Below are 14,387 nucleotides of genomic sequence, written 5' to 3' on the forward strand. Positions count from 1 at the left end.
TGGAGGCAGTGGACTAGATGTCTGGCCCATCAGCTTGAGGTTCCCAAACCTGCTCAGATGCTTTCCTCATTGTAGCTTCTTTATTATAAAATCAGAGAATTGTAGAGTCATCTAGCCGCAAGGGTCATCTAGTCCAACCCCCTGCAATCTTTGGCCTAAATGGGAATCGAACCCAAGACCTTGAGATTAAGAATCTCATGCTCTACCGACTCTTCCGCTGAGTCAACATCAATACCCAATGGCTTTTTTTGGGGGGGAGATTTTCATTAAGCATGTGTGGTGGATATTTGTTTTTCCCAAATACTTCATTTGACGTAAATTTAGAAAGTTTACTCAAGGTGCCTCCAGACTGTGTACCCTAAATTTGAGGTTGCATATAAATAATGTGGGTTAAAGCCATCTATTACCCTGGGACAACAAATCCATTTTTTAAAAATATATATAAAGGAATCAGAGTTATAGCCAATGTTAATCTACTAACATAGGCTCATTAATTTCGATGAATCTACTCTGAATGGAATTCAGTGGGGTACAACCCAGACTTTGTGTGATTGGGGAGGAGTGCTGGGAAATGCATTGACAAGTGAGAAATGAGTGAGTTATTACTGGGAACACATATAAACACTTGACAAACAAATCAGGGCGAAGGCAGGATGAATGCTTATTGTAATATGAATCCCCAAGAAAGATCAGGATGGATGTTGAATGATCTAACCTCCACATAAGTTTTCTGCAAGTATATTGGGAGGAATAAATAGGCTGTGTGTGGGAACCTTCCGCTAAAGAGAAAGTCACATCCAAGAAGACTGATTCAAATGCCAGAAGAACTGCTTTTCTCCCAAAACTTGCATGGGGGAGAGAAAGAGCCACATATCAAGCGATGGAGAAGAGAGAGGTTCCATTGCTTGCTATGACTTTGCAGGGAAGTCTGCTGGGAGCAAAATTAGACCTCTTGATCTTAATCCAAACCCATGCTTCCACCCTCATAACCAGGCTATACGAAACATAGAGGCATATCATTTAATTCATAGACCTTCTTTTCAGCTTGATGAATAGAAGATGCCTGGCTTACTCATTCCTTATCTTTAACCCAGCTACTGAAGGAATCATAATATTGTTCATCATTATGGCAGATCAAGTTGATGGACTATGCCAAAATGGCAAAAATGACTGGAAGGATCAGAAATCAGGATGACCAAAATTGTAATAAGGAATGGGGGAAACTTATCATCTATATTAAAAACCATTGTAAACAGCTAAAAATAATAATTAGTGGGATTGGAATAACAGTTGTAGTTTAATGCTGAATTTTGGACACAAGGAAGATGCAAAACATTTGGATTATTATAGAATACGCAGGAGGAAAGGACTAACAACAGGACCCATAAATGGGTGGAGGGAACTCCAGGAGATTCTGTGGAATCTTATTTCTATATTGTATATTTATATTTTATTGTAAATTTTTAATTTGAAAAAACAAAATAAATAAATTTACATAATAATTATAATAATCTTCATCATCATTCTTAACTGGTAATAGCAGCATACATTAAGCTAATATGATACTTTAATCATCCTTCCCCCACCAATTGGAGTTTCTTAACCACGTTGCCAGACTTATAACAATATCAGTTTTGTCATTAAAGTTGCCATACATCTGGAATTTCCCAGACATAGCAGGTATTTGGTTCATGTCAGAAGTGTAGATCTCAGCAAATTTCAGTAAAGATAGCTCAAATTTCAGTAAAGATAGCTCAAAAATCCTTAGGGATTTTGCAAAGAAAGATCAACAACTTTGGCCAAAAAGACAAAACAGAAGTTCAACAACTTTTGTGTCCGGATGTTCACTTTTTGAAATATGGCAGCCCTACATTATATTCAGTTTCCCCCAGCTCCAACTCGCCCCAGTGCAGGCTGGGTCTGTGTGCCCCAGGTGTCATCTGAAGTGGAAGCACAGCCTTTTCTTCATGCTGCTGTTGACACAGTCCTATCCAAGGCGAAAGCCAGCCCACCTGTCAGGAGAGAAAAGGGGCTGGTTAGGGCAACAGGGGGAGCAGAATAAAACACCACCCAAGATATCTGGACTGCTGACCTCGCTTCCTCATCCGTGAGGTCACAAACTTGCCGTTCTAGAGGGCAAAAATATATTCTCTTCCACAAAACTACATGTTGCATTTTGAATCTTCTACAGGGAACACACACCTGCTTTCATCTGTGTTCAAATGGACACACTGTAGAGCAGCCCCAAACTGTTCTGAGCTAAATAACACAGCAGACTACTCTACACAAAGGTAAACCTTTAAATAAAGATGTACATTTCCAGCATTCGACAAATACTCACCAGTTATGAGGAAGAGAGGAAAGGTCGCCCAGCCCAAGCCAAAAGCCCATCCATAAGGGGCAATTCCTCCTGTCTGCCCTGTGAAGATGGCCATACCAATCATGACACAAAGAGCTAGGAAGAAAAAATACATCAGGATATCAAGTTACTTGTTACTTGCTGAGCTGGAAGCTACAGTTTGTGCAAAATGGAGAGGATCAACTACTCATTGGAGTGGAATATGACCAACATATATACTGCAGCTTAAAGAAATGCACTGGCTGCCAATCCACCGCTGTGCAACGTTCAAAATTAGTGTACAAAGCCCTATACAGTCGTACCTTGGTTGTCAAAGGCAATCTGTTCCAGAAGTACGTTCAACTTCCGAAAACTTTTGACAACCGAATCATGGCTTCTGATTGGCTGCAAGTGCTTCCTGCACTCAATCGGAAGCTGCAGGAGCCATGCCAGACTTTCGGCTTCCAAAGAACGTTTGCAAACTGGAAGTTTGCAAATTCCTCATCCCACTTGGCTGTGGCAGCATGAGATGAAAAGGGAAAGGCTTTAGAAGCATGCCATACTCAAGAAGGGAAGTGTGGTTTTCATTCAATGGAAGCCACTGCTCCCCACAGTGTGGCTTTTGAAGCAAATCCACACAGCTGCTTTCTAACTCCAACATAGCAAGTGGAAAGCAGCTGCCCTGGCGGGGCTATGAAAGCCCTTACATCCCCCTCCCTATCTTTTGTAAGTCTGAAACTGGAGGTGGAGAGTGGGGAGGGCATTGCCTTGCACCCTTAATCATATCCATCGATTTCAGTGGGTCTATTCTGAGTATAACTTAGTTCTGACAATAGTGTTTTGTGAAATCGGGTTCTCCTTCCAGAGAGCATGCGTTGTGGTGAAGTCACCATAACTGACTCTCTGTTTCTGGGCTGGCTATGTTTGGATTGCCACAGCTACCCAATTGGTCCCTTGGAAGCATGGGACCTGTTCCAGCCAATGGGGTTGCAGAAATTGCTTCCAAGGGATAAATATATACCACTGCACATTGTGTTGAGATTCTTCTGTTTCGTTTCGTCCACTGGATCACCCACCCACCCTCCCTATACAGTGGTACCTCGGGTTAAGAACTTAATTCGTTCTGGAGGTCCGTTAACCTGAAACTGTTCTTAACCTGAAGCACTACTTTAGCTAATGGGGCCTCCCGCTGCCACCACACCGCCACCACACGATTTCTGTTCTCATCCTGAAGCAAAGTTCTTAACACGGGGTACTATTTCTGGGTTAGCAGGGTACTGATTCCTGGGGTTTCAGGGGCTTGGGCGTAGTGTGGACGCAGATGCTCAGAACCCCCATGATACCTGCAACGAGGCTGGCTATAGCTGAGCTCTTGGTCTTGGAGATGGAGCGAAGTTGGAAGGAAAAGAAGTTGCCACAAAGGCCAATGCAAGAGATGGCTCCAGCAATCACCCCAAAGAACAAGAAGGTTCGGGTAGCATGGTAGAAACCTTTCGGGAAGGAAGGAAGAGAAAGAAAAAAGGTTAAATGCATCTGTGGGATTTGACAATAGCCCTGCAGACATCCCATGTAATACTTTCCACCAGGGATGGGTAGATCAGTTTTTATCTGACACATGATCAGTTTTGCATGCTCTCTGCCTGTTTCAGAATTAATCTGTATTTTTTAATAGAAAAGTCCAAATAAGTATTCACATTTAAAGGAATCTCCAACAACAAAAAAGTATTTAAATACATTGAGGGCACGATTTCCTGGTAGTCTGTAGTAGCTGAAGTTGGGTGCAGGGCAGACAAGTGAAGTCAAGTGAAGTCAGGAACAGGCATACAAGCAGGGAACCAGGGTGGGTCAGGAGCTCAGGCAAGAAAGCAGGACAGGATTCAGGCAGGAACTAGCAACCAACAATGTTGCTCCTGCAGTTTGGGACTGGGGCTGGCTGGCTTTTATCTGCAGCTCAGGAGAGGCTGGAGGGTTACCGGACCCAGAGGCAACCTCAGCTCCCTCTGACAGGGCTGAGAGTGGAGCACCTGCAGGCAATGGGTCCTTCATCACCTCAGGAGCCAGAGCAGACTCAGCTGATGCCTGCACCTGAAGATCCAGCACAGGTGAGGACCCTTCAGGCTCATGTCCCAGCCCTGGCTCAGCTGGTTCTGGAGGCGGGGAATCCTGTGCAGGCTGGGATCCCTCAGGTTCAGCATCCGAGTCCGAATCCCAGGCCATCACAGTGCAATCCAAAGCACTCCCAGGATACTTTGCAACATGCAAGGTTGTATATAAGATAGGGGCTTCTTGGCAGACAAAAAAAAAATGGCTTCCTGATAACATATATTAAAAATCAGAGGCAAGGGGGTTTTTTTGTGGAAAGTGGGGACTCAACTACACTGGTCTATTATAACGTTAAAAATATGTTCTTAAAATGTGACACGAGAGGGCACTGTAGAGCAGTGATCCGTCGTCAATAGTAAACAGCATTGGGAGCTATATTCTTATAGTGTTTTTATAGCATTTTTCATATCTGTGTAGATCCAGCCTCAGTGGTAAGAACTACCATCTCCATTTAATTTTTTTGCCCCCCACCCACAGCAGCCATTTTGTGCTGGCACCCAGGGTTGAGGAAGGATCAACTGGGGCCCCCACTGCTGCAAACCTTAGAAATGAAGATCAGTTCAATCAGCTTTGGAATACCACACCTCAAGTACTCCTAGCACAAGACAGAGAAGAACTTACCTGGTACTTCTTTTATAAAAAATGGAAGACAAATATTGAACAAAATCTTAGTACTGCAATGTGCCCAGAGACCACTGTTCTCCTTGGCACTTTGTATCCAGTAGTCTGAGCCCAGGGCGATGAGGAGGAGGACAAGGCTGATGAAAGCACAAATCACAGCGCTGATCTGCAGTATATGCATTGTGAGAACGGTCAGATCTGTGACTGAGGAGCACAATAGGGATGGTGAACCTGGGGAAAGGAGACATCCACATTATTCCACATCAGTTGCAGTTTGTGTTCAGGTGTGCTTTAAAGATGCACATGTGCTCAGAGGCCTGCAGCAGATTGTGCTATGCTGGACAGAAGAGGTTTTCAGGCTGCGCAGACTATGACAGGCATTTAGAATTTATATATTCTGGGTTCTGAGGGCAGTTTGCAAATTTTAAAAAAATGGGACCTCCTTCCCCACCCTGTTCCCCACCCTGCAGCGGCAGAGACAGAGAGGCAACAGGGTGCTCCCTCACCGCTGCCGCCATCGCTCGGGACAAGCGCCAGCTCATTCTCCTTCCTGAGCTCAGTGGTGGCAGCACTGGCAGGGGAAATAGGGACATTGTGGGATCAAATCAGTAGCCAGGCAAGGCAAGAAGCCACAAATTAAATATAAATTATTAACAGATATAAAGGAAAGAGGGGGCTTCGCCTTGCCGGATCTGAAACTCTATTATGAAGCCTCATGTTTATGTTGACTAAAAGAATGGATGACATTGAAAAATACAGATATATTGGACAAAGAAGGATGGGACAACAGATATGGATGGCATGTTGGATGGCACGCATATCTAGGTTACGATAAAGCAAAAGTACATAGGGGTATTTTAAACCATGTAATTCAAAAATCTCTATGCACAGTATGGGTCAGATATAAAGACTTTGTATATATAAAGACACCTTGGTGGCTTTCACCAATGGAGGCCTTTACAGTAAAAAGAAAGAAATATGAAACCAAATTAGGCAACATATAGAGAAATTCTAAAAGAAGAACAAATCCAATTAAAACTGGGGGGAGGATTGAAGTAATTAGACATTATTGCATGGGCTGGTTGCAATATCATCAATTAAATGATGTGTTTAAATTAGATAAGAAAATTGGATTTGAAAAACAAATATCAAAATTAGAAAAGGAATTATTACAGAACAAAAGGAAAATATTATCAAAAACATATAGAATATTGCTGGATTGGGATCAAAGATTGAGATCAAAGAAGTGATGATCAAATGGGCAAAAGATTTTGGATATCCTATCCAGATGGAGGATTGGGAAAGATTGTGGCAAAAAGACTTTAAATTCACAGCCTGCTATACAATAAAGGAAAATTTCATGAAAATGCTGTGTAGGTGGAACATGACCCACAGCAAATCGGCTAAAATATATAAATCAAAATCAAATGTTTGCTGGATGTGTAATCAGGGGGAAGGAACAATGTACCACATGTGGTGGGGTTGTGATAAAATCAAAATATTTTGGAATACTGTCTATGGCGAATTTTAAAAAACATTTAGACAAACATTTTTTTTGGGGGGGGGGGACCCTGAAGCCTTTCTCCTAGGCATTATGCTGATCAATATCCCAAAGGATAAGAAAAAGGTGTTCTTGTATGCTACAACCGCAGCAAGAATGTTTATTTCCAAAGGAATGGAAAAGGGAGACTACACCAACAATGGGAGAATAGCAAAATAAACTGTGTGAATATTTGGAATTGGCAAGAATGACAGCAGCAATAAAGTATCAACCCTACCAAAAACTATAAAAAGAATGGGAATGTGTAAATTGCTATTTGGGAAAGCATTGTTCTCAGATCAAACCCTTGATATGTGTTGAATAAATTTCACAAAGTCACAATTTAGATAGATAAGTTATATATTTTGTAACATAAAGATAATAAAGTTAAACAACACAATAGAAAAAAAACAAGATAGAAGATGCTGTAATGAGGTGGCAGGAAGTCACTGGGGAAGAAAATATCTTGTTTATAAATATGTATAGTATGTGTTAAAAATAAGAATTCGACTATGTATATGACTAACAATGGAAAAATCTAATAAAAAGCATTTTAAAAAACAAAACAAACAAATCAGTAGCCATGTTTCCAGGATTCATGATTCCAGGATTGTCCCTGGACAATCGGGGCACTTGGAAGGTATGGTGGTGCTGGAAAAGAGCCTGGAAAGCCTTTGCCCATCAGTGTAGACCAGGGGTAGTGAACTTTTTTATACCTACCACCCACTAATGCATCTTTCTTGATGGTAAAATTTTCTTACCGCCCACCAGTGCTCGATGGAAGGATTCAGCTTGTGCCATAGAACCCCCTACCACCCACCTAGAATCCTGAAACGCCCACTAGTGGCACCGCTCGAACGCCACATGGGTGGTGGTGGGATCCTTGACTTGCATCTGCAGTTGTGAACGGAAGATTCTCCACATGCGGCGGCAGCACGATGGCTGCTTGCACCGCCAAACTCGAGGGGTGGCAGGGCAAGCTCCCCACTGGGTGCCTTCTTGTCACGCCCCCCCCCCCCCAGACATGGCACCCAAAGTGCTCCATCCCCCTGCCCCCCTTGCGACACCACTGGCTACCACCACCTCCCTTCCCCAACCCCTCTGTAGGTTTGTTCAGCCTGATGGCACACCAACGTTTGCTGGTGCACGGATCCAGAGGTTGGGAATGGGTCTCTAGGTGTGGCCCTCTGTTACTGCCTAGTAACTCCAGCTCTGGTTGACAAGCTGGTGACTAATTAACCTATATGATTTCTCCAAATGGGTCTCCTTCGCTTTTTGATGCTGGTTGCCTGCCATAGAGCAATAACTGAAGAAATATATTTGTGAGTTTTTGAAGCACTTTTATAACTTTGCATGCAGATGAATGAGCAGTGATAGGGGCTGTTGGCGGTTTCGTATGCCTCGCTCCCATAATCATTGACAGATATTTTAAGGAAATAATTCTATGCCTGGTCTGGTCTGGTGAGTTGCAGTGTCAATCATGCACACGCACACACACACCCTGCTCTCCTTCCCTCTTTCCTCCTTCATTGCACACCCCTATTGCCTCAAACTACAATTGCCTAGCCTAACCTAGCCATGCCCCACTTTGTTGGCTGATGGAATCAAAACAGAAGGACATGCAAGGGGGAGAGGGAAAACACGAAGGGAACCAAATAAATTGCTATCTGTTCATTCAGGAGTATTTCTGCCCATAGTTCTTGGCTCATGGCGAATAACAAAAGTGACCAACATTCACTCAATCTTCCAGTTCTTCCTGAAACAAAGGCACACATCTAGTCTGACCTAAATATTTCCTCCACTACAATCTTTTGTCTGCATAGTCACCATCTATCTTCCCCCATTTTTTTCTGCATAACATAGGAAGCTGTCTTATACGTCTCACCATTGCTTCATCTAGCACAGTATTGCCTTACTCTGACTGGCCGCAACTCCCCAAGGGCTCAGCCTTTCCCCTGGGATCTGCTACCTCTTCCTTCTTTAACTAGAGATGTCAGAGACTGAACTTTCAACCTTCTGCATACCAAACAAGTTCTTTACCTCTATTTTTTCAGTCCCCTCTTTGTGCCTGCACAGATTAGTGGCAGGCTCTAGCTTATATGGCCGCCTCCTCCTGTGTTCTGAAACTTTGTCTTTCTCTCCAGACATTAGTGTGCAATTGTGTCCTCAATGCTGATGCTTCATCTGTTGATTTCTGAACACAGAGGCAGCATTCATGAGTATTAGGCATTGACGGTTACAACATACATGGACTTGTGTCTGGTTCCTCTCTAAAAGCTTTATATCCTCTTCCCATGACTGCATCTTGCCGAGCGAAATATGCCTTAGGTCTGATCCAGATGGCCGTTTCTTTCCCTGCTCCTTTTCCAGGGAAAACTTGCTCTTTTGCTTTAAATCTGCGCAAGTGGCAAAACGGCAATCCAAAGAAAACCCAAATTGCTGTTTGCTCTGTTTGAAGGCTAAAGAGTTGTTTTCCCCAGGGGAAAGCCGAAGGACAAGAGGAAGTGTAGATAAACCCTCAGTTTTGCTGGATTGAACCCCTTGGTATTTAAGCTCTCTATCAACCTATCTATTTGAGACTGGTGGCTTTGCCTATTTCCAATGCATGGCAGCTTCATGGGCACTTAAGAGATCCATTCTGTCCCATTTTCTGTAGATAACAAAAACCAGCAACATTTCACATCTAAGTTGTATACCCTTTCCCCTAAAGTACACATTTTGTCCTCATCCATCCCACCCAACCAAATACACATTCTCTATGCTCTGAAATGCATGTCTGCCGTAAAATGCACATTTTTGTACAGGAACCGAGCCACAAAATTCAAAGACATGTCTAATCCAATGGCTAGCTGTGCTCCAATCTGCATACAAATCCAGGACTGCTTCACTTCAAAAAGTGGATAGAACAAATGTATCAGCAAAGTTGGCATCGTCGAAATTAGAACAAAAAGTTTATATGTAGTCCAGTGCAAAAATAAAATAAATTGCTATTAGTCCCTCTCATTTGTTCCCTGTATCAAAATTCACCAACCTTCAGCTACTGAAAAATTTCGCTTTCCCTCCCGCTTAAATCTAGAGATGTTTAATCCCACCTGGCTCAGAATGCCTTCCTCTTTTCTTCAGGTGAAGTCTTCACTCTGGAACAAGGGCCAGGCGTGCTCTGACTCCACCACCCATGGGAGTGCACTTTTCCCCTCTGCAGAGGCGGGGGAACCTATTCGGAAGGTCCGCCCCCAGAGGCTGATGGATCCAGTGGGATTCCAAATGGTTCTGGGAGGTTTTCTGGCTGATATGACTGGCACCCATGTCGAAGCTCTGGCTGACCTCTGGAACACCTGAATGGCTCGGGCTATTGGCACGATCGCTCTGAGCGCCCTCTCCCACTTTGTGGAGCCCGTTTGCCCCCCGGTTATACTCCAGAGCTTAGGATGAGGAAACAAGCTGGGAAATGGCTTGAACCCAAGTGGAGGAAAGATCCATATGAATGCAACCAAACACTGGGACGCGGGTGGCGCTGTGGGTTAAACCACAGAGCCTAGGACTTGCCGATCAGAAGGTCGGCGGTTCAAATCCCCGCGACGGGGTGAGCTCCCGTTGTTCGGTCCCTGCTCCTGCCAACCTAGCAGTTCGAAAGCACCTCAAAGTGCAAGTAGATAAATAGGTACCGCTCCGGCGGGAAGGTAAACAGCGTTTCCGTGCGCTGTTCTGGTTCGCCGTGAAGCGGCTTAGTCATGCTGGCCACATGACCCGGAAGCTGTACGCCGGCTCCCTCAGCCAATAAAGCGAGATGAGCACTGCAACCCCAGAGTTGGTCATGACTGGACCTAATGGTCAGGGGTCCCTTTACCTTTACCTTAGAGGCAGTGAAGGCAGCAAAGAAGGCATACTTTGCTGCCTCCATTGCATCCTCATTATGTCGTCCAGGTTGTATGGGGCCTTTTACATCCTGGCCCAAAGGAGGTGATAGAACCAAAGGTAGCTCTTTGTGACTTGTTTGCAAAGCATTTTGAGGATAAAATCCCTTGCATCCACCAAAATCTTGGCTCTGCTGTTATAGCAGATGAATCTCTTTATGAGTAGCATCTACATCTGCAGAATATGTGCAGATTGAAATCTACACTTGCTGGTTGCTGCAGATCAAACCACAGGAGGAAGCCAGGGCATTAATTCTCATCTCCCCCTGGCCAGCTGGCACTACTATAATTAGATCTAACTGCTAGGAGCATGGTAAGGAGTGGAGGCAGTGGACCAGATGTCTGGCCCATCAGCTTGAGGTTCCCAAACCTGCTCAGATGCTTTCCTCATTGTAGCTTCTTTATTTTAGAGTCATAGAATTGTAGAGTCATCTAGCCGCAAGGGTCATCTAGTCCAACCCCCTGTAATCTTTGGCCCAAATGGGACTCGAACCTAAGACCTTGAGATTAAGATTCTCATGCTCTAGCAACTGTTCAGCTGAGTCAAGATCAAGCCCCACTGGCTTTTCTTTCTTTTTTTTTAAAGGTTTTCATTAAAGATTGCGTGGGGGGGAGACATAGAGAAAGCAATATACAACAGTTTCCATCAAATATGAAGCATCTTTTTTAAACATAAGAATGGAAAGAAAGAAAAGAAAGAAGAAACAAGAAAAGAAAGGGGTTGGGAAGACTTTTGGTGCTCAGTCTATCAGCTTTACAGGCTTATGCAAAACCCTTGCTCCACAATAACGCTCAACTCTGCTACTTTCCGTACTTTTTAGTTGTCAAACCCAGATATCACAAGTTCATTTTCCTTTTCATGCAAAAAGTCCATAAGGGTTTTCCAATCATGAGATTATTCCCCATTGCTGAGGAACAAGTGAGCCACCCCAACCTCTGCCACCAGCCATTGCTAAAGACTCTCCTCCCTGAAAGAGAGGGGAGTGGTTGTGGGCGGGAGCCCGAGCACCGCCCAGCAGGGGGCGTTGCCCCCTGCCTCCAGCTCACCTGGCTGGCACTCACGCCCCCCCGATGGCCACCCAACCAGGTGCCGTGGAGGGGGCGTGTTCAGCAGCCTTTTGCTGCAGTGCCAGCCTCTCCCTGGCCTCATTCCTCATCGTCGTCCCATCGCAAGTCACCCACCCTCCACTCCCTTTTAGTTAGGGCTTAGGTCATTGGCCTTGCTATGGACCTTAGGTTGGTCGCCCTGGTTGCCCGGGGGGGCTGGTAGGAGTTTTTCCATTTGGCATTAGGCTTTTTGGTTTTTTCGCCTACCTCGTAGCAATCGTCACAACTTTTGTGGTATTGGTGGGTAGGTTAGGCATTGGAATAATGTGTTGTGTGTCGAAGTGCTAGGTGTGGCCATCGCCTATGCCTTCAATTTTTAGGGGTATTCCGTTAAAGGAATCTGGCGGTCGTGTATTCCGTCCGATGCCTGCTTGGCGGGAGGCCATGGCACGACCCTCGGTGACAGCAGGGGTGAGCCTATAGTTGGATTAGCATCAACAGGCTCCACCTACTGGTGAATAAACCCACTTGTTTCGATCCAATGCCTAAGCCAATACCTTTTCATTGCTGTAATCAATAAAGTTGTGGCCTTTTCTAGCCCATCAACCTTATATCACTTGTCCTTGTGTCTTCATTTCACTTTGCGGGGGTCGGGTCCTCGAACCACAAATATTGTTGTTACTGTTTGTCAGAATAATTAGGCTCTGCTAATTGTATCCTTTTAAGAAATGGAAAACAGCACACTTGAACATGACTCATGAGTGAGTCATCGAGGCTTGATCCATAGCTGTAATGGAAAAAAAACTGACAAAAGAAGGCAGAAAGAATGAAAAAACAAATTCTAGTGACTCATTCCATGAACACTGGAAAAGAAACCCAGCCAGATGGGCGGGGTAGAAATTAACTTAACTTAAATTAAATTAAATTAAAAAGTTGAATTGAATTTAATTGAATTTAATTGAAACTTATTTCATATTCATCTCAGAAAGGACGTAACTAGAGCCCACTCTCAACACTCAGAACATTACAGAGGGATCTCCTGGGATAAATGTTATACCATGTTTATTGCCGTATGAACCTGTACGAAACTGATTTACATCACAATTTTATTTCTTATTTAAGACGTTTCTATCCCGCTTAATCATCTACCTTTTCAAGCAGTGGGCATTTAAAAAAAACAACTTACGGGATACAGGTATATCAAACAATAAAAGATGTATCATAAAACCAGCCACTACCTTAAAATGCCTAACAAAACAATAAAGTCTTATGTCATGCACCTGAAGTTCAAGGAAGTGCCTGCATATGTAATCTTGGCTGGGGGGAGAGCTTCACTTCCCTGGGCCCACTACAATGAATGTGCCGCTTATAGAAGCTGTGCTTCCCATAAGTTATGGAGACACTCCATTTTACAAATCTGCACTCTAATGAAACAAAACAGGGAGTGAGAGGGGTCACTCTTTTATAGGGGTCCTGTGCCTTTGCTCCCATGTCATTCACAAGTATTTTGAGATATTTCAGATTGATGGACATTTTGGCTGGGTGGGGGGTGGAGGACACACATTCCTGAGTATGGGGACTTGCACCCAACTGCTCTCTTCCCTTCTCTCCCTTCCCTCCTTCTCTCATTGGACATCTGCGTTGTCTTGAGCTGCAACTATCCTACACCCAACTTTGGTTTGCCTAGGAATTGCAACCTAACCTGATCGTGTCCCCCTTTGCTGGCATATGGAATCAAAACAGAAAGGCAGGATAATAGGAGAGGAAGATATTTTTTAAAACCCTGTAAACAGTGCCAGATTTACGTATAAGCTGAACAAGCTATAGCTTAGGGCTCCACACTTTTGGAGGCCCCCCAAAAAATTTAAAGGAAAAAAACCTGGATGTACATTTCCAAAATATAAGATAAAAAACAAATAAAATAAAACCTACATGCAGCAACAGTGTTTTGTGTTGTGTAGGCTCCTATGATGTAAGTAATGGGCCCCGCCTGCTAGCCTGCTCCCTAAAATATCACTGGTTTGCTCATTTCTATATAGAGGGTGCCTACATTCTGCAGGGACTGTTATGTACAAATGGCTTTAGATACCTGTTAGGTCCATAAATTACCATATAGCATATATTCAACACAAAAAACAGTGGCACTGTGTTGTTGACGGAGAGCTGGACATATAAAGGGCCCCATTACCTTCAGTTGCTAAAGGGCCTCATCAAACCTAAATCTGGCCCTGCCTATAAAAGAACCTGCTGTTCTCTCTTTCAGGAATTGTTTCTCTCGATGATGTTCAGCTCCTGTCATAGGATATAGGAAGTTGACTTAAATCAAATCAGACCATTGTTCCACGTTGCTCTGCATTTTCTACACTGAGTGCCTGATCTGCCTCTTTAAACACCATCAGCCTGCATCATAGATTTGTATAACGGCACTATAATACCTGCAGTTTTATTTTCAATTCTTTTCATAATGGTCCCTAGCATAGAATTTGCATTTTTCACAGCTGCCGCATACCAGGCTGACATCTTCATTGAGCTATCCACTACCAGCCCAAGGTCTCATTCCTGTTGCATCCCTGCCACTTCAGTGAACCTCATGAGCATATGTGTGAAATTAAGGTTTTCTTCCCCGACTTACATCGCTTTACATAAGTATATATTGAATGGCACTTGCCATTTTATCGCCTTTTCACTCAGTTTTGAGGAGTCCATAAATGGATGTTCATTTTATTGCGGGGAGGGGGAGATTTTGCACACAGCAGTCACTAAGAGAAAAATAAAGCATTTCATTTCATTTTATTTTAGAATCTCTTTTTGTGAGATTGGTAAT

The 14,387-nt window shown here is 43.8% G+C and overlaps 1 protein-coding gene across 2 annotated transcripts in view; it reads right to left on the bottom strand.

Annotated features, from left to right (window-relative positions):
• Positions 1–1,396: 1,396 nt before the first annotated feature.
• LOC128418499 (epithelial membrane protein 2-like) overlaps positions 1,397–14,387 on the bottom strand; it is a 35,245-nt gene continuing 22,254 nt past the window's right edge. Inside the window, exons 1-4 of one of the 2 annotated variants that reach the window (XM_053398221.1) lie at positions 5,063–5,287; positions 3,682–3,828; positions 2,342–2,455; positions 1,397–2,012 (exon numbers count right to left, since the gene is read on the bottom strand). In XM_053398221.1, coding sequence (XP_053254196.1) covers positions 1,966–2,012; positions 2,342–2,455; positions 3,682–3,828; positions 5,063–5,243 — 489 coding nt within the window. In that variant the 5' untranslated portion in view covers positions 5,244–5,287 and the 3' untranslated portion in view covers positions 1,397–1,965. Of the gene's footprint in view, positions 2,013–2,341; positions 2,456–3,681; positions 3,829–5,062; positions 5,288–14,387 lie in introns of those variants that run through there. The other variant, XR_008331710.1, reaches the window with a different exon arrangement.

The sequence above is a fragment of the Podarcis raffonei genome, chromosome 8, assembly GCF_027172205.1.
Source record: "Podarcis raffonei isolate rPodRaf1 chromosome 8, rPodRaf1.pri, whole genome shotgun sequence".
Lineage (NCBI taxonomy): Eukaryota > Metazoa > Chordata > Lepidosauria > Squamata > Lacertidae > Podarcis > Podarcis raffonei.